This window comes from Kogia breviceps, chromosome 1, assembly GCF_026419965.1.
Source record: "Kogia breviceps isolate mKogBre1 chromosome 1, mKogBre1 haplotype 1, whole genome shotgun sequence".
Taxonomy (NCBI): Eukaryota; Metazoa; Chordata; class Mammalia; order Artiodactyla; family Physeteridae; genus Kogia; species Kogia breviceps.
This window is the reverse complement of record NC_081310.1, coordinates 141,802,478-141,824,044: the sequence shown is the minus strand read 5'-3', so window position 1 is coordinate 141,824,044 and position 21,567 is coordinate 141,802,478. Positions and strand designations below refer to the sequence as shown.

At 34.6% G+C, this 21,567-nt stretch overlaps 1 protein-coding gene across 2 annotated transcripts in view; it reads left to right on the top strand.

Moving 5' to 3' along the window:
* The window catches only part of LRRC7 (leucine rich repeat containing 7), a 493,673-nt gene that overhangs the window by 361,369 nt on the left and 110,737 nt on the right, over nt 1–21,567 (top strand). For both annotated transcript variants that reach the window (XM_067005975.1, XM_067005982.1), the window contains exons 11-14: nt 4,027–4,099; nt 16,124–16,253; nt 17,258–17,373; nt 21,169–21,238. In XM_067005975.1, coding sequence (XP_066862076.1) covers nt 4,027–4,099; nt 16,124–16,253; nt 17,258–17,373; nt 21,169–21,238 — 389 coding nt within the window. The remainder of the gene's footprint in view (nt 1–4,026; nt 4,100–16,123; nt 16,254–17,257; nt 17,374–21,168; nt 21,239–21,567) is intronic.

The window sequence follows — 21,567 nt, the reverse complement described above, 5'->3', positions numbered from 1 at the left end:
GCATAGGTAAGGAAAAAATATTCACCCTCACAAATGGGCATGAAAACAAAAATTTTAATGGAAAACTAATGTTACAACAACCAAAAACTCAAACAATAGGAAAATTTACCCCAAGGGAAACCAAAATTATCAAGCAATATAAAAAAAATTTTTAAGTATGCGCAGATCCTCAAATAGATAAAAGGAAGAATAACATTTGTAAAAATAAAAATAACTTATAAAACAAAAACAGGAGCTATGACTAAGAACAGGTGATTATATAAAAGAACCAATTAGAAATTCTGGAAATGAAAATGTCACATAGTTATATAAAAGATGATATGATTATTTGTTTAAAATATCTTCCATTAAGAAAGGAGACTAGGGAATTAGCCTTCTGGTCTGGGGAAGGCAGCATGTATAGATGATAGAAAATATCAGATTAGATCCTGGAATGATAAAACAGACCAGCACAGGCAGGTGGTATTACATATTTAACACCTTCACTTAGAATCTGAGTGGTTCTCAAATTAAGAAAGTAACTTGTTAGTAGCTTACTCCTGGAACTGTCTTTGGACCCTATTGACCTTTTAGGGAAAATTGCATTTATACATCTGCAGAGTTGCCAGAGTACCTGATTTTACATGAAGAATGGCTGACTTTCCTCTAAGAATTTCCTTCTTGGTCAAGAGAAATACCTGGGAACTCTGTTCAAAGGTCCTAAAATAATTTTTTGATTCTGATTGGATGGTAAATTACATCTCTTCTTTATTTGAGCATGGATCGTCTATTGAACTACCAACATTTAAAAGAATAAAAGACAAGAAACGTTACAGTATTAATAAAGGAAAATAGCAACTAAAATAAAATCTTTACTTCCTTTACACCTATATTAATTCTGCAGTTGTGGGGTATTTGAATGTAGTGATATAGTCAACAATGAACCTTGTGCTGGTTGCAGGGAAAATGAAGGGGGCTCTTTACATTTTCTAGATAGAGCTTTAATAATCAGCTTCTTTGGATAGCAGAGAAACTCAGTAAAGGAGAATATAATTTTTTTACTTTCCAAAATAATTTATATTATTCACTTAGTGGTTAAAGACACAGGTTTTGTAGTCAAGCTACCCAAGTTCAAAGTCTGGCTTTTCTACCTTACTAACTGTGTGACTTTACACAAGCTACTTAATCTCTCTGTGCCTCAGTTTTATCATCTTTTAAGTGGGGAAGTAATAGTACCTGCATCAAGGAATTATTTTGAGAAATAAATGAATTAATATATGTAAAATTGCTTAGAACAGTACCTGGCACATAGTAAGTGTTCAATCAATGTTAGGTACTATACTAATATAATAATTATTATAATCTTAGATATGATGAGTACACAGCCATTTGGCTTTCAAAATTCTATTATCTAGGGTCAATGCCATGTAAATATTAGCTATTTTTGATATTAATATTTAATACATTGCTGCTTATTATATATTTATATATAAGTAGATAAAATCATAGCAAAAAAGCCTCCTGTTTCTTTCTCTTCATATATCTGAGTTGGGAATATAGGATAAAGAGGTAGGGAATTGAGGAAGAAATAGGATAAAGTACTTTTGGTGCCTGAGGGTAGAAGAGAGTCCAAGCAGATATGATATAGCTATGTAGTATTTATCTGCAAGAGGAAGTCATGAGCAACAGAGCTGAGGCTGGTGGCCTATTTCCACTCCAAGGACAACCAGTTTCCTACAGAAACTCCAGAATGTGTCCAAAGGGCACACCCTTGGATGGAATATGTGAGTGACAAAGTAGCCACACCACAAATGAGTGAAGTTCCCTTAAGTCCACAGACGTGGAACTAAGAAGGGAGCCCTAACTCACTTCAACTTTTAAAGCTATAGAAGCTTCTGTCAATTGTCAGAGCCACTACGCCATTCTTCAAAAAAAAAATCTGTTGCATCAATCTTTTGGCCTTAATACCTATCCTGCCTCGAAATTTTCTCACCACTACTTCAGACCTAGGAACTGTGATTCTCTTAAAGACTGCTTTGCAACCTGGTTTTATGTTTGCAGAGCCATCTGTAACCCAGCCCAAAATTTCTCGTGACCCAATCAAGCGATGTTGAGACTGTCAGCCCTCCTCTGGCTCCATTGGTGGGCAGGGGCAGTAGTTTGATCAGGACTACAACTCATAAAAAAGTTAGCTGTGGGGCTTCCCTGGTGGCACAGTGGTTGAGAGTCCGCCTGCCGATGCAGGGGACACGGGTTCGTGCCCTGGTCCGGAAGATCCCATATGCCGCGGAGCGGCTGGGCCCGTGAGCCATGGCCGCTGAGCCTGCGCGTCCGGAGCCTGCGCGTCCGGAGCCTGTGCTCCACAACGGGAGAGGCCACAACAGTGAGAGGACCGCGTACCGCAAAAAACAAAACAAAACAAAACAAAAAAGTTAGCTGTAATTCATAGTCCCCTGTTGTCTTTTCACAATTGATGAACAAGCTCAGGAGTTCTCTTATATTTCCAAGGTCCATAGTTTTTTACACATGCACCGGAGAAGCTAAAGTGATTCAGTCACCCTTTGAGCACAGATGAATATAGCAGTGGGTATTCAAATTTCAGAGATAAATTACCCCAGTGAGAATTGTCTTCTTTCTCAGGTGCTGCTGTTTTCAGCCATGTATCCTAACAGCACAAGCTGATGTATTAATCTCCAAATATTGTAGGTGTTTTCTCACAGCAGTCTGATAGTGATAACATTTCTGTCCACTAGAGCAGAAATTCTGAGTGCTTCTGCAGAATACGTAACTGAGCATACTGAAACTTAAAGTGCAACAATGGCTTTATTTCAGACTTCTTGTGACTTACTTTTTGCCTTTAAGGTATGCTCAAAATACTTGAGGTGGGTAGATATGAGCCATAGCAGTGCTTCTGAGAGCATGTTCACAAAACACCACTATACAAGATACTCTGTGCATACACACAAGTTTCCCAATAACTTTAGTGTCACCCTGTTACATTAGCATATTAAAAATTCCTAGAAAAACTTCATTAAAGAAATCTGGTTGATTTTGTTTAATTTAGATTTCCAAAACACATTCAACCATGGAACCTACTATATCCATCAGAAAACTTTTTCTGCAAAACAAGTCGTATATAGCGTTTATCTATAGTTCCAATGTAAAACAAAAATTAGCCACTGTAGATGCTTTGTCTTGTATTTTAGCTATTTAAGCCATATTGATACTATGGGTTCTGTTACGGCTGGGTAAAGGAAGCTGTTCTTCAATTACTCTGTGGTTTTTGCTCATTAAAACCCTGGGAGTAGGAGTACATCAAACAGTAAAGGTATGGAGGGCATGAATCAGACAGTAAAATATAAATAGTTGGAACTTCAATTCTTGACTGGTTCTACTTGATAGATTAAAAATTACAAGTTTTTGTGCTTACTGCTGATCCAAGTCAAGGATTTATGGTAACAGAAAGAGTACGAAGTCATATGTTGTAATTTTCCAAGTCGATAATTATAACCACTACACTGCAGTACTTCAGTACCCATTTGTTGATTATTAGGCTTAATTCAGATTTGTTTTCAATTTGTATCACAACAGGAATGTTAGTTTTTAGTGCTTATGAGTTAATTAAATACCGAACACAGCTGGTTTGAAAAGTTTCATCTGGTCCATTTGCTGCATAACAGAAAAGGGAAATGTGGTAATAGTACTGCCAACTCAGGTTTCTATGGAGTCCTATGTTTTGTTTATTGTCTCCATCAATGTACTTGAACTCTCATTGATGTAAGTAAATTTTTTGTAACTGGAAGGTTAAAACTAGACACACGAATATCAGATTGTAGGCTGATATAAGCAGAGTGCAGCCAATTAGCATGACAAACACTCATCACCCAATCAGGCGATGTTGAGACTGTCAGCCCTCCTCTGGCCCCCTCGTGGGCAGGGGCAGTAGTTTGATCAGGACTACAACTCATAAAAAGCAATTCCTTTTATATTGTATTTTTTGTCAGAAATCTATTCTTATATATTAATATATCTTCTTCTCTGTTTTAGGTTTGTTGAAAAAACTAACTACTCTAAAAGTAGATGACAATCAACTTACAATGCTACCCAATACAATCGGAAAGTAAGTGACAAAGTTTCATACCAGGCAGTCCCTCTAAAGCCAGAAACAAAAGAATATATTGAGTTTTCTACTTTTGCACATTTTCTGCTAGAGATATCAATAATTTTGTTCATATGTAAACTCATTTTAGACCACATTTTATTTAGTTATATATTTGTATATAATTTATCTTAATTTAGTTTTATATTTAGACACTGCATTGACACCCAACTATATATTGGTAATATCATAAGAAATCCTTAACCATCACTCTTTCATAAGCAAAGTGATTACCCAGACCTTCAATTATACCATTGCCTGTAATTTTCCAGATACTATTAATTTGATGTTTTTGACTGAGTAGCAGCTCTAAATTCACTTATGTCTTACATAATCAAATCAATTTTTATAAGATCTGCATTATGTATATGTTACCATTACACTGTTAGTAAAATTTGATATTTGTGGAAACTTAATGTATTTTTAGATTTTAAGGAGATAAGCATCTGTTTTAGCTTGCATTTTAAAAAGCTGCAAGGTGAAAGGTCATCATTGCCTTTTAAGAACAAAATACATTCCATTTATTTGAGAGTGATTTATTTCTAATTTTATGTTGCCATTAACGTTTGATTTACAGTTCTTTAAGAAACATATGTATGTTATTATCCGTGTAGCATGGAAATTCTTTTGTTTACAACTTGTGTAAAGTGAGAAATCAATAAGCTGTCTTTATTCTAACATTATGTAAGGCCATTTTATAGGAATCTTGCCCCACATTTCATGTGAAGAATTATATAAATCCATAATTTAACAGATTTGGGTGTACTTGGGGTGGTGGGGAGAAAGCCTAGCTTTTTTAAAAAAAACAGATTTATTAGCTATAATTGATGTGCAATAAACTGCATATATTTAAAATCTACAATTTGATATTTTGACATTCATATAAAGCCATGAAGGGAGTGTTAAAGAAATGGACTATATGACTATATTTTATTAGTCATATAGTCATTATATTTAAAAAAAGGCAGAATAAAAAACCAGTAGGAAGTATATGAGAAATCTCTACCTTCTGCTCAGTTTTGCTGTGAACCTAAAATGGCTATAAAGTCTATTTTAAAAAGAGGAAGAATGACTGACAAACTGTGGTTACTCAGACTTGAGTATCTGGCAGACATTTCGTCAAAAATGAACAAAGTGAGCTTGTCACTTCAAGGAAAACAACTGACAGAATTTGTTGCCAACAGTGAAATTTGAGCTATCTAGTACAAATTAGAATTTTGGAAAATTTGTATCTGCCACTGTGAGTTTGACAGCTTCCCAATATTTAAAGCCTTTCCTGATAAGACTGGTGTGATATCACTGGTGTAATAATGAATGTGATTTGTTGATATTGTAATATGAAATGTGTCAACATTTGGAAAATCTGTTCAACTTAGTGAAGCAACGCTTTCCAAATGACCAATGCATGAGCTACAAAATCACACATGAGAAACAGACCCATTCAAAGTGCAAAAAGATTAGTTGATTTTAATGTATTGGTATGAAAAGTAAGAAAAGTTCATTGATTTAGTTCAGATTCTACATTGCAATTACTGTATCCCCTAAAAAGATTGCCACTTGTTGAGCTGGGATGTAGTATCAAAGAATAATCACAATTATCCAAAAAGACCATGAAAATACTCCTCCCTTTTCCAACTACCTATCTGTGTGAGTTTGGACTTTTTTATATATAACTTAATCAAAACAATATACCACAACAAGTTGAATACAAAGCAGATATGAGAGTCCAGTTGCCTTCTATTAAGCTAAACATTGAAGAGATTCACAAAAATAAAAATGTCACTCTTCTCACTAAAGGTTTTTGTTTTGGAAAGTATACTTACTTTTATAAAAATGTGTTACCTACATTAACATGTCATGGGTTTATTCTTGTTATTTAAGAATGAATAATAAATATTTTTAAATGCCTCTTTTAATTTATAATATTGTAGATACCAATAAGTATAAACCATATTTTAAAAGTGCTTTAAGATTACCAGTGATTTTTAAGAGTGTAAAGAGGTCCTAAAATGAAAAAGTTTGAAGATTTCAGTTCTATAATACATCGTCTTGGATGGTAAAATTGTGGCAGCCATTGTCTAACATGTTCTCACTTCAAGGTAGCACTTGTGGCAAAATATAAACTAAATTTCTAAAATTTTATAGTATACCTTAATAAACAATCTGTATGAAGTAAAAATAATAATAATGATATAATGGCTTTGCTTTCTTTAGGGAATTCAGAACTGATAGATCAGAGATTTAGTTCAAGGCTAGAGATAAAATTTGGTTAGAATCCTATTTAATGGCACCCCAGATCACATGAAGAAAGTGTTCTGTAAGTAGTGAAATAGTCTTTATTTTATTATGAGACATTCTACCTAGAACTCTGTGCACCAAAATGTTCAGATCAGCTGCAGTGACCAAAAATATTCTCATTCTGCACATCGAATGTTTCAATAGGTTAGACTTATCTTTGGTAATTTTTAATAGTCCAACTAGTAAAAATTGCTGAAAGAATTCATTTTTCAACATCTTTCACAGTTGAAATGGATTCCATGACTTTTGTGCCAAATGACTTGTAAAATTGGTTATTTTTGTTGTTGAATCTTAAGTTGTGCCTAGGAGTTCCAGCCACTCTAATAATTGAATGTGCAATGAAAATAGTAACAAACAACTTTTTGTGTATGCTCATATTGTGCCAGATACCATGTTTGGTGCTTTACATGTATTCTTACTTAAAGGCCCCATCAGCACTATTCAATGTGTATTATTATCTCCCCATCAACAGATGCAGAAACAGAGGCTGAGAGAAGTTATCACATTTCAAAGCTAAGCTGCTAATTGACCTATGTTGCTTCTTTTTTTAAAGTTTTATTTTATTTATTTATTTATTTATTTATTTATTATACAGCAGGTTCTTAGTTATCTATTTTACACATATTAGTGTATACATGTCAATTCCAATCTCCCAATTCATCCCACCACCACCACGCCCCATCCCCGCTTTCCCCCCTTGGTGTCCATACATTTGTTCTCTACATCTGTGTCTCTATTTCTGCCTTGTAAACTGGTTCATGTATAGCATTTTTCTAGATTCCAGATATATGCGTTAATATACGGTATTTGTTTTTCTCTTTCTGACTTACTTCACTCTGTATGACAGTCTCTAGGTCCATCCACGTCTCTACAAATGACCCAATTTCGTTCCTTTTTATGGCTGAGTAATATTCCATTGTATATATGTACCACATCTTCTTTATCCATTCATCTGTCGATGGCCATTTACGTTGCTTCCATGACCTGGCTATTGTAAATAGTGCTGCAATGAACACTGGGGTGCATGGGTCTTTTTGAATTATGGTTTTCTCAGGGTATATGCCCAGTAGTGGGATTGCTGGGTCCTATGATACTTCTTAATATATGTTATAGCTGAGTCACACATTTTGTAATATTAGGTCATTTAAGAGCCCCATTGCTCTAAAGGCAAAAGATCTCCCATAGGAAGAGATACCGTACGCTAAACCTACTCTTTCTTAGCTTTGTAGTTTTAGAGAAAAGCAATAAAATTTCAAAAATTTGAATGGATATTTTAAAAAATCATTCCATCATAGAGTATGGTCAATGAGAAAGACTGCTGACTAGAATCAGAAAGTCTTAAGTAACTATGCAAAGCTGCGTAAATCCCTTCTTTCCTATGGGCCTCAAACTCCTGAGGAATAATGCAAGGAGCACTGGCTTTGGAGTCAAATAGCATGGGTGTGAACCCTGGCTATGCCACTTACTGTGTGAACTTGGACAAATTATTTAAACTCTCAGTGGCTTAGTTTCTTCATTTGTAATTTCCACCTATGTCTAAAATTCTAATTCTTTGATCCAGATGTTTAGTTTATATGATATCAATACCCTAGATGGTAAATTCCAGTACTCTACTTACTAGACTGCTATAATAACAAGAAAATAAGCATTCTAGGTATCTGAATGCTAAAAACTGTGCTTCCCTCTATTCCCTAAGCATGGAAGGATACACAAGAAACTGGAAATGTACATGGCTTTGGGGACGAGAATTTGGGGCCTGGGCAATAGAGTAAACAGGGAGACTTGCTTTTATTGTATAAATCTTGTACTTTTTGAATTTCGTATCATGTAATGTTATTCTAGTCAAAAAATTAAAAACAAAGTGTGCGTGTACATGCAGACACACACACACACACACACACACACACACACACCCTTCATTGGATAAAACCCAAATTTCTTCACACTAATATTCAAGTTTTTCCATAGTCTAGTCTAGACTGGTGGTTCTCAACATGTGGTCCCCTGATCAGCAGCATCAGCTTCAACTGGGATCTTGGTAGAAGTGCAAATTCTCAGACAATCCCAGGTTTACTGAATCAGAAACTCTGGGCATTGGACCAGCAATCTGTGTATTAACAAGCCCTTCCAAGGGATCCTGACACATGCTAAAGTTTATGAACCACTAACTGGATTCAGCTTACTTATACACCTATCAGATAACTGTCTTCTCAAACCCCATTCCATTGTGCCTGCATCAGAATTACCTGAGATGCTGGTTTAAAATGAAGCTCCCTGAGAGAAGTTTACCAAAGCAGTTGGTTGCTTTGGCTTTGGAGCCAGACCTTCTGGGTCCGAAACCTGGCTCTTCAATGTGCTATTGGGTAGAGGCTTAGATTCCTCCTCAGTAAAATGGAAATCATAGTAATAATGCCTACCTCATAAGAATGTTGTGAGGATTAAATGTGTTAATACATGGAAAGTGCTCACACATTTAATAAATGTTTTATAAAAATGAAGTCCAATAAGGTAAAGAGTTATTGACTTAAATCAGATGGGGGGTATTCGGATTCAAAAATATGCTTACTTATTTTTACAACTTAATTCTTTTCCCCCTGACCACCCAGACCACTGCAGCTTCCTCCTTTAAATTAAAAGCTCAGTACACCTACTAACTAAACCAGCATTTCCTAAATTATATTCCTCAAAATAATCATTACTTGAGATTTTAATAGGTATGACATAAAGATAAGTTTCATGGACAAATAAATTTTGTGAACTCTTTATACAAGTTAGGGAACACTCTAGCGTGATATTTTTCCATTTCTTATATAAGTCTCTTATTTATCTTTTTTTAAACACCTTTATTGGCGTATAATTGCTTTACGATGTTGTGTTAGTTTCTGCTATATAACAAACTGAATCAGCTATACATATACATATATCCCCATATCTCCTCCCTCTTGTGTCTCCCTCCCACCCTCCCTATCTCACCACTCTAGGTGGTCACAGAGCACTGAGCTGATCTCCCTGTGCTATGTGGCTGCTTCCCACTAGCTATCTATTTTACATTTGGTAGTGTATATATGTCCATGCCACTCTCTCACTTCGTCCCAGCTTGCCCTTCCCCCTCCCCCTGTCTTCAAGTTCATTCTCTATGTCTGCATCTTTATTCCTGTCCTGCCCCTGGGTTGTTCGGAACCCCTTTTTTTTTTTTTTTTTTTTTTTTTTTTTTTTTTTTTTTTTTTTAGATTCCATATATGTGTGTTAGCATACGGTATTTGTTTTTCTCCTTCTGACTTACTTCACTCTGTATGACAGACTCCAGGTCCATCCACCTCACTACAAATAACTCAATTTTGTTTCTTTTTATGGCTGAGTAATATTCCATTGTATATGTATGCCACATCTTCTTTATCCATTCATCTGTCAATGGACACTTAGGTTGCTTCCATGTCCTGGCTATTGTAAATAGTACTGCATTGAACATTGTGGTACATGTGTCTTTTTGAATTGTGGTTTTCTCTGGGTATATGCTCAGTTGTGGGATTGCTGGGTCATATAGTAGCTCTAATTTTAGTTTTTTAAAGGAACCTCCATACTGTTCTCCATAGTGGCTGTATCAATTTACATTCCCACCAACAGTGCAACAGGGTTCTCTTTTCTCCACACCCTCTCCAGCATTGGTTGTTTGTAGATTTTTTGATGACGGCCATTCTGACTGGTGTGAGGTGATACCTCATTGTAGTTTTGATTTGCATTTCTCTAATGATTAGTGATGTTGAGCATCCTTTCATGTGTTTGTTGGCGATCTGTATATCTTCTCTGGAGAAATGTCGATTTAGGTCTTCCACCCATTTTTTGATTGGGTTGTTTGTTTTTTTGATATTGAGTTGCATGAGCTGCTTGTATATTTTGGAGATTAATCCTTTGTCAGCTGCTTCACTTGCAAATATTGTCTCCCATTCTGAGGGTTGTCTTTTCATCTTGTTTATGGTTTCCTTTGCTGTGAAAAAGCTTTTAAGTTTCATTAGGTCCCATTTGTTTATTTTTGTTTTTATTTCCATTTCTCTAGGAGGTGGGTCAAAAAGGATCCTGCTGTGATTTATGTCATAGAGTGTTCTGCCTATGTTTTCCTCTAAGAGTTTGATAGTGTCTGGCCTTACATTTAGGTCTTTAATACATTTTGAGTTTATTTTTGTGTATGGTGTTAGGAAGTGTTCTAATTTCATTCTTTTACATGCAGCTGTCCAGTTTTCCCAGCACCACTTATTGAAGAGGCTGTCTTTTCTCCATTGTATATTCTTGCCTCCTTTATCACAAATAAGGTGACCATATGTGCATGGGTTTATCTCTGGGCTTTCTATCCTGTTCCATTGATCTATATTTCTGTTTTTGTGCCAGTACCATACTGTCTTGATTACTGTAGCTTTGTAGTATAGTCTGAAGTCCAGAAGCTTGATTCCTCCAGCTCCGTTTTTCTTTCTCAAGATTGCTTTGGTTATTTGGGGTCTTTTGTCTTTCCATACAAATTGTGAAATTTTTTATTCTAGTTCTGTGAAAAAATGCCATTGGTAGTTTGATAGGGATTTCATTGATTCTGTAGATTGCTTTGGGTAGTATAGTCATTTTCACAATGTTGAGTCTTCCAATCCAAGAACATGGTATATCTCTTCATCTGTGTGTGTGTGTGTGTTTTAATGTTACTCTTGCCATATTTGCAAGTACTTTATTTAAAAATGTGTGGTCCCAGGACCAGGAGCTTCTACATCACCCACTAGCTTGTTTCAAATGCAGAATCTGCACCCCACCCCAAATCACTGAATTTGAATCTGTATTTTAGGGAGTTCTGCTGGTGAATCATATGCACGCTAAAGTTCGGGAAGCACTGCTTTGAAGTACTTTATACTTCCTTTGCAGCTTGTTTTCACTTTTAATGTGTACTATTATAGACTATAGAGAAAACTTCTAAAAAAGGTAGCTTTTGATCTATCTTTTTTTTGTACAAAGGGTAATGCGGTTTCAGATGTACAGCAAGATGATTCCATATTTGTATGTATTGCAAAATGATCACCACAATAAACTAGTTCACATTTTTCACCATACATAGTTACCTTTTTCTTGTGATGAGAACTTTTAAGATCTACTCTCTTAACAACTTTCAAGTACAGTATTGTTAACTATACGATGCTGTAAATTACATCCCCATGACTTATTTATTTTATAACGGGGAGTTGGTCCCTTTTAGTCACCTTCACCCATTTTTCCTACCCTCTCTCCCATACTCCTGGCAACCACCAAACTGTTCACTGTATATATGAGCTTGGTTGTGGGGGGATTTTTTTTACTTTTTTGTACTTTTGTTTTTAGATTCCACATATAAGTGAAATTGTATGGTGTTTGTCTTTCTCTGTCAGATTTATTTCATTTATTTGGCCTATCTTTTGAATGCCAGTGATAATTTGAGTAAATGTGGTACAACTGTATTCATAAAGGATCCTGTATTAAAATACTTTAGGTGATTTATAACAAGATAACCATCAATAAAGTCAGCTGGAATGTTAGATTTTGAGTTTGAATCCTTTGAATTCAGAGATCATTGAAGAATGTGTGTTTTGCACGTAATAGATTTTCTTTGTAACCCCAAAATGTAAAATACTTTCAGGCTATAAATTATTAATTCAGTATAGCCCATGGTGCAGTAAAAATCTTGTCTTTTTATTGTAGGAAGTCCTCACTGTGCACAGTACTGGGGACTATGAAGACAACCATGCACACTGAAACTATGCAAAACAGTCTTAAGAATCAATGGGGGAAATTATGATTGTTCTGACAAAAGATCTTTAAACCTTTTCAAACATTAAATACTGTTGCTGTTGGTTATAAATTATAGAGAAATGGAAAAATAATAAATCAACATGGATTTAATACACAGTCATTGTAAACATTAGGAACATCAAGAATTAAAGTGGGTTTTTTTAAAAAAAAGCTTATCAAAATTAGTTTGAACAATGCTTGCCTTCTTTTCATTGTGTAAGTTGTAATTCAGAGTGAACATCTTTTCTATGAGTCAGTGAATTGTCATCCTCCTTTTAAGCTTGGATCAGCTTCCAAACTTTTATCCTTTGTGCTTTCAATATCATGAAATATCTCTGAGAGTTCCTTTAATGTAAAGTTTATTGCCAGGGTCACTTCCTCTGAGACATCTTCGTCCTTTTCATTACAACCACTTTCCTCACTGATGTCAACAAGTTTTCCTTCACTAAGTTCCTCTGGCAGCAGATCTACAGGCTCTCAAATAGTGGCAGGCAGCATTCCCACAGTCAGCTGTTTCTTCTATAATCCCATGTATGTTCAGTTCAAACCCTGCCAAGTTATTTGCACAGTGTGCTAAAAGTTTCTGTTACAATGCATGTGTATTACTTGCTGCTACTTCCTGCCATGATGTTTGAATATTTTCAATTGAATGCTTTATGTCATATTTCTTCCAAAACTCAGCTAAAGAAACTGTATGATCTCCAGTTGTAGCATCAATAGCCTCTTCAATAGTCTGTGTAAGATAACAGGCCTTCAAAGTTGAAATAACTCCTTGGTCCACTGGTTGGATTAATGAAGTTGTTCTTGGTGCTAAAAAGCAAAGTTTCACGTTTTCATCTAAATCGCCAAGAGAAATAAGATGACGAAGAGCATTATCCAACAGGAGTAGTGCTTTAAATGTTAAATTATGGTGCCTATAGTATCTCTCTATAGCCGATTGACAAGACGGCAACATAACTACAAGACTTATTGTTCGTGTGTGAACTGAATAGTGGATGTGCAGAGGCTGATCACTGACAGACTGAAAAAAGTAATATGACTAGTCACTGATCATGATGTACATCTGTTATTTACACAGAGATATGTGGACTGAAGAGTTAGCAGTAAACTTTGTACTTTATGTAGTTAACTCACAGTTAATATACTGAGGTAATTGAAATTTGAGCCATGTTGTTGGGGGACTAATGTCATTTAAGGAAACCATGATAACTGAAATCTGTGCAAAGTAAGGAGTGCCTTACTATGATTCAAGACTAACTTCAAAAATGTTTTTATAAAAGAAAGAAAGATAAGAAACCTTAATTATATTATTTAATTGTTTAATTCTTTGACTTCTACCTCTAAACATAGATCTGAAGTTTTATTTTTTTAACATCTTTGTTGGAGTATAATTGCTTTACAATGGTGTGTTAGTTTCTGCTTTATAACAAAGAGAATCAGCTAAACATATACATATGTCCCCATACCTCTTCCCTTTTGCATCTCCCTCCCTCCCACCCTCCCTATCCCACCCCTCTATGTGGTCACAAAGCACCGAGCTGATCTCCCTGTGCTATGCGGCTGCTTCCCACTAGCTATCAGTTTTACATTTGGTAGTGTATATATGTCCATGCCACTCTCTCACTAGTTTTCATTTTTAAAAATCACTGTACTTTCATGACCACTTGCTGAGTACGTGACCACAAACCATAGATAAAAACCTCTTTCATTCAATTCTACCAAATTTTCTTAGTGTATTGTATGTGTATGACACTGTGCTAGACTTTGTTTAAGAAACAAATCATCTGTTACTGGGTTTTCCACATATATTGGTTTCTGCTGCCACCAATGCATACATACAGAGTCACACAGCCATGTATGTCTGGTACCCATTGACATGACCACCCCTGCATGTGCAGGCCTCAAAGGATTTAGAAATTAATTTCTCAGGGTTCACTAATAAAAAGAGAAAATATTTCCTGAGTGTGTATTTTATGGCAGGCATTGTGCTAAGTTCTTTACTTACAGTCTTTCATGAAATACTCAGAGAAACTGCATGAGGCAGGAATTACTAGTATCCTCACTGCAAATACAAAGAAACTAAGGCCTGTGGAAAAGTAATATGACTTGTCTATGCAAAAGGGAAAGCATTTGCCTAAGAGCTTTTATTCACAGCTGAATACTGTGTTTCACCACTTCTGGGTTCTAACCAGTTGAAGCTGTTAAGGACCATAAATCATGAGTTACCCTGATCAGGGTCAGACTGAACGTGACTGAATTAGATTCTTCCCTGACCCATGAATGACGGGACTTGATTTACCTACTTGTACACAGACTTGTGAACTTATTCCAACCTCTCCATAATGCAAATTTTTCATCTTTAATGAGCACGATCATCATGACCTCCTGTCACCACCCGCTTTGGGCCCTGACTTTCCCCCCCCGCAGTGCACTACTCAGTGAATTTCTTCTGAGAGTGAACAGGGAGCGTTCCCTTTCCTGGCAGTAAATAAAATCAGCTTTGATTTTTGAGCTCTGATCCTTGTTTTATTTTTTGATACCCAAGATACTATGTCTAGTAAGTGACAAGACTGGGACACAAATCCATTCTGACTAACTTAAAACCCAAATGCTCCATTTCTGTGTTCTCTTGTTAACTAAATTATGGGAATAAATTGCATTCAAGCCAGCTAGTTCCAAGATATAAAAAAGGGAAGTTGATTCTACAATATTACTCCAGCTAATTCTAATTCATTCTTCCCTTTACAATGGTGAGATCATCATCCTTGAGGGTTCCTTCCTATTACAGTAAAACAATGATACGAATGGTAATAACAGTGTAATAATATTAACATCAATGACAACTTAAATATAGCTAGCACTTACTCTGTGCCAGGCCCTCTTTCTTTCCCAGCTATCTCAAACCAGACAATGAAATGTCTTGTTCCCTTGTGATAGCTTGAAAGTGTACGCATACAATTCCTTTCTGTAGATTTGGGGTAAAGCAGGCTAAGTTTGGAGTGGTGGAGATGGTGGCAAACTGGAGAGCTGTGCTCATTTGAAGACAGCAGCCATTACTCTGTTTCCATTATTGTCATGCAAGAATAAAGGCCCAGTATTTGCAGATCTTCTTCTTTTTCAAAAGGCACCAAAAGTCTGGGTCATTATGTAGAGTTTACCACTTTTTAAAATACTATGTAAACCAACCAAAACACATCTGCAGGCTGAAATGAGCCCTGTCCATAGCCTCAGCTACTGATGCACAGGCTGAGAGGCAAGAAAATAGAGTGGAGCCATATTGTCTGCATTTAGGTACTAGTTTTTCTACTTTGTGCGGCCTTGGACAAGTTACTTAGCCTCTTTATGCCTCAATTTCCTTATGTGTAAAATGGGTTTAAAATAATAGATATATGCTAGAGTTATTTTAAAGAAAAGAGTAGTTATTTTTATCTCTAAAATGCTTAGTAAAATACCTAGCATTTAATCAGTGTTTTTGATGTTAATATTTTGCCCCCCTTATCTTCCCTTTCTTGGACCTGCCCTCTATACCCTTCTACCTGCCCATGCCAGTTATATGCACTCATTCCAAGGATACACATAATGAGCCTCTGACTGTATGTGACACCTAAGTTGTATAAAAACAAACAAACAAAACCTTTTGTCATTCTCAATGGCTCATTTAAATGACAGGTGAATTAAGAAAGGAGAAAAATGAACTACATTTATTTCCGCAAATTGAACCACTTATATAAATGGTATTGAACCATTTGGCTGAACTGATAAATTAACGTATATAATATTACGCAGTCACTAGCCAAATAATTTGGTTGGTGAATTTGAATATATGGCTTTTCCAAAACTTTTGTGCCACATGACCTTTTAAAATGTCTAACTAATGTATTTAATTTTCAGTTTATCTTTATTAGAAGAATTTGACTGTAGCTGTAATGAACTGGAGTCACTACCTTCTACTATTGGCTACCTTCACAGTCTTCGAACATTAGCAGTCGATGAGAATTTCCTTCCAGAATTACCCAGAGAAGTGAGGAATAAACTTGTTTCTATTAATTTCTTTAAATGAATCTGTTTGGGGATTAAATCTTAACAGGTGCAGTAGCAGTGTAGCTTATGAGTTGAGCTGTGAATGTATACAGGAATTATTTATATGTTAATCATTCTTTTTTAAATGGCAAGTTATAAGTTCTTATATTTGACCCAGGAAATACATTTGATTTAAACACTGCTTGCCAAAAATAGTAATAAAATATTATAAATTAGTTCATCCTAAGGAATACAATTTTAACTAATCCAACTTATATATTTTGCTTTTAAGAGCAATAAATAAATTTTGAGATAACTATACTTCCAGTTCTAAGTGAAAGTTTTTAATATAAATAAGTTTTTTAAAGTATCATGTTGCATAATATTGTTTTAACTTCAGGATCCACCAAAATGGTCCATTAGCATTCATCTCTAAATGGGACTTTCATGTATTCATGTCAAGAAAAAACTGAAGTATATTTTCAATTTAACATTTTGTATTAAATGCTTTCATAATACAGGAACAATAATTCATATATCATTATTTAGAGACAAAAGTTATGAATAAAAATAAAAATACCATTGTAACATTAAATAAAACTAACTTTTCAAAGGAAATATCAACGATATTTCATTTTTGAGTATATATGATCTATTATAAACATAGATTATTAGTACTTACTCGGATAGACAAAAACAATGTGATTTATGAAAACAATGAAGCTAGCAAGTATTCTAATCATAAAATTAAAAAGAAAATTTTTCCTTCATAATATGTAAAAAAATATGAGATACACAGTCTTAATATCTAAGGGAATATATGTATTATAGACACATATTTTAGAGAGTGAGATTATAAAAAAATAAAACAGTACACATATTGATAGTCTTAAAAGTGATAAAGAAATTTATAAATTAATGAAATTACTTTATAAATTATAAATGTTAGTATAAAAATAGTTTACACTGTGATTCTTTACTTTTTTTTTCTTTTGTTACCCATAGATTGGAAGCTGTAAGAATGTAACAGTTATGTCTCTACGCTCCAATAAACTGGAATTTCTTCCTGAAGAGATTGGACAGATGCAGAAACTAAGAGTCTTAAATCTGAGTGACAACAGGTATTTCTGCAATATTTCACAATCACATATTAGTTATTTTCTAAAAGCAAATTATTGTTTCTTATCAATAATTTTGAAAATTTTTCTGTGTCTTATGAAGTTTATGGAATGCAAATATTTATCCATTTCATAAATGGCAGAAGCTAAATTGTTTTTAAACTGATATTTCAAACTTTTATTGTCTGATTATATAGAAACATATATTGTATATTAAAATTATGTAAAATTTATACACCCAAATTTATGTACCATAACCCTCCCATATGCAGAAAGCATAATATTATGAAAACATGGAAAAATAATTGTAGTGAAAATCTACAAAATTTATTAATAAAAATATGTACACAGTTATGTATGTATGCATACATATATGTTTTCATGTATATATTTATGTCTCCAGTAAATTAACTGAGCTATGTATATACTGTCCACTCCACCAGAACACTGGTGAGAATATTGCCAAGAAGCTAGTACTCAAAAGTCGTAAAGTTTGCACATTATAGTAAAGACAACCAAATGTTTTGGGTTTTTTTTTTTTTTTTTTGCGGTACGCGGGCCTCTCACTGTTGTGGCCTCTCCCGTTGCAGAGCACAGGCTCTGGACGCGCAGGCTCAGCGGCCATGGCTCACGGGCCCAGCCGCTCCGCGGCACGTGGGATCTTCCCGGACCGGGGCACGAACCCGTGTCCCCTGCATCGGCAGGCGGATTCTCAACCACTGCGCCACCAGGGAAGCCCCCAGGAAAGCCCCCAGGAAAGCCCCCAGGAAAGCCCCCAGGAAAGCCCCCAAATGGTTATTTAGTCATGTTCTGAAAAGGATGAACAAAGAAAGGATAGGTCCTCTTCTTGTGACAAAGTTGTTATATTGGTGAATGGGTGAAAATGCAGTTCATCTTTATTTCTACCACAGTTGTCCTCAAATAGGAAAGGATAAAAATCAATACTGACTAAAAATAACTTCTAATAAGATAAAGTGATTGTGGATTAGACTAGAATACTTGAACTCTGTTTTCATTAAGTTTCAGTCAGATAAATGATAATATGAGAAGCTAAGAGACTGCAACAAAACTAACAAAGATTAGCTTTTATGGAATCACGGAGAATGTTCAGATTCTAAGGTTTCACTAAGTGTGGGAGTTGTCATTTGTTTGTTAGTTTGTCTAAGAAAAAACTACTAATGTGAATTTCAAAAACCATTCACTTAGTAGCTTAAAATATTCCATGTAAGAAATAAAATATTTTTTTAAAGGCTTTGGAATTTTTTTTTTAATCAAGGTGGCACAGAAGCTTCATAGCTTGGTGCATCAAGAGTAATTCATGTCAAATCAACCCCATTTCTTGTTTTGACTCTTAACAGACAAGATAATGAAGGAAATGCATTACATGTTGTGCCCAACTTTCAGTAAGACGTTTTTTCAGAATTTTCTAATTATATTCTTGTGAATAAGATTAGAAACATGGTCATAGAGATACCATAGGAAGATGGACTCCAGTGGATTCAATTACAATCCCCAGTGGAACCAAGCTCCATTATTGTCAACCTAGAGGGAGAGTTTTCATGGTGAGCTGGAAGTCTCTCCTAAATACTTGGTCTGCTCAAATTTTTTACATTAATAATTTACATGATGATATGGAAAATATGCTTATAAAATATTTTTAAATGACCCACAGTTAGGACTACTAATGGAGTTATTTATCCAACAAATATAGCACATGTGAGTATGTACCATAGGACAGCACATTGCTAAATGCCAATGCAAAAGATTTTAATAAGACATTGAGAATCTCATAATAGTAGGAGTTTAAAATACTTCATCTGGCCAGAAATATAAGCTAGTTTGTCTTCTAATACAGTGACTGGAACATAGTATAGAGCCAAATTAATATTTTTAAATTGATGAATTAATCAATGAATCTTAACCTGAGATTAAAATCAACATTCAGTCAAAGCTGAGGCTAAAGCTGAACATCACTGTCAGAGAATAATCTGCTTGGATAAAAGATTAAATATTAAATGTTATCCAAAAGTCATGATTATTCCAATTTTATATTTAAAATGTAATAAATTTTAGAAATTTGTCATTATAGTTCAGGAACAATGACTCTTTTACACTGTCAACTGTAAGATTGCTCCTGTGATCAATACACCACACAGTTATAATACTAAATAAATGCTCACTTTCAATGGTGGTCACTGGAAGAGCGCGGAAAAATGAGGGTAACATCCTTTTCTGACAGTTTCTTTCCATACTCTAAATTTATGATTTGACTGATGATTTATCATGGATATTGTATATGATTCTGGACAGTTTTCCCCTCATGTAATTTTTATGTGGCAGAAGTGATATTCTACTTTTAATTCATCTCCACATGATATAAAAACTTCTCCTCATAACCCATTACTTCATAATTTCTGACTTAAATTAAATAACTAAAAAATTAGAAAACTTTAGTGGGCAGTTTGGTTTAATGTTATAAATGCTAGTATAATAAATAATTCTGTTAAAAATAATTTAATCCCTGTTATTCTTTATATACTTATATATGTTTTACAAGTTTCTGTTAGCTCAGAAAGGTTATTATATCCTTCCTAAACTTACCTAGCTAATACACACTCTGTTGATATGTTTCTTGGCTTGTCAATATCTTTTCATACTTATTAAATTATTTGATAGTGCTTAATTGTTTTTGCATACACAATTAACTGCTTCCACAATCCTTATTAATTATTGTAACTTTTCCACTTCTGTTATCAAAATATATTTATTCATCATTTGGCTGATAGCATTCCAACATATTAAAGACTTTTAAGGAAATTTTCATTCCAAGTCATATCTAAAATGTTTGTATTCGAAAGTGAACATGCAGAAAGTAACAATAAATTCATTGGTGTGCCTTGTTTGTATTTTTCACTGTGTTGACTAGCTATGGTGGTAACCCATGTAATGACAATACATTGATCATACACAATTTCAGGGATATCATACAGTATGTTGAAGCAGGCAGTTGGTGATTTGGCCCTCCACAGGCTGAAGCCAAATCTAAATAGATAATTTTGACTGAATACCCAGGCTGATGCCAACTTCACTTATCTCAAAATGCTATTTTTAAAGATTCCCTCTTTGAATATCTATTACACAATATATGAAGGGTGAAAGAACAAAAGGACATGCTTTCAGGAGCTGTAAATTCCTTTCGAGGTAAGGTGGAAATGGCCTCTTGCCCTCATAGAGCCTACAATTTTATGGGGATAACAGACAGTAAAAAAATAACCACAAAACTAAACAAAAAAATTACAAACTGTGATATGTTCCATGAAAGTGCTTTGAGACTAAACTGGGGAAAGAAATTTAAATGAGGAGTCAAGAAAAGCCTCTTTGAGGAACTGACATTTAAGCTGAGAGCTAAAGAATATGTGGCATTTTAGTTAAGTGAAGTATGGAGAAAGAATATTCCAGAGAGAAGAAAAGAGCTTGGCTAATCCTGGGAGTAGGCTGATAGAAGGCCAGTGGAACTAATGAGACTGTCAGGAAAAGAGTAACAAAGAAGAGAGGTTTTGGAGGACCAGATCTTATAAGGTCTGATAAGGCATGTTAACAATTTTCAATTTTATCCTAGCATTTGAATAGTTGTAAACTCAAGATTTTCACTTTTAAAAGATTCCTCAGGATACTCAATGGACAAAGAAGTAGAGAGAAGAATGAAACAAATAAGTTATAGTATTTTAAAAGAACTCTTCATAAAAATGAAATTTATCCATCTTCACCCATGCTATTAGACTTTTCTTATTTTTGCAGATTGAAGAATTTACCATTCTCATTTACCAAACTTAAGGAGCTTGCAGCTTTGTGGCTTTCGGACAATCAGGTAAAAATTTTTATTACCTGATTTATTTTGTTTATTAAAATGAGCTACAGTTGAAACTTTGAATTACTAACTTATTCCCAATAGGTACCTTTGACAATCACTGCAAAATATAGATTCTTTATCCCCTGGAGGAGAGATTTTTGTAAAGGTAATAATTCAAATAAGTATTTCATTGCTGTGGACAAACAGTATTATAGTTCTCACCCCTTTTAAATGCTTCAATCTAGCTTCTACTTCATTCTCAGAGATCTAATACACAAAATGATCATTTTTCTAGGTGGTACATACATGTCCTCAGAGGATGTACTTTAATTAAACCTCTGAAGGTA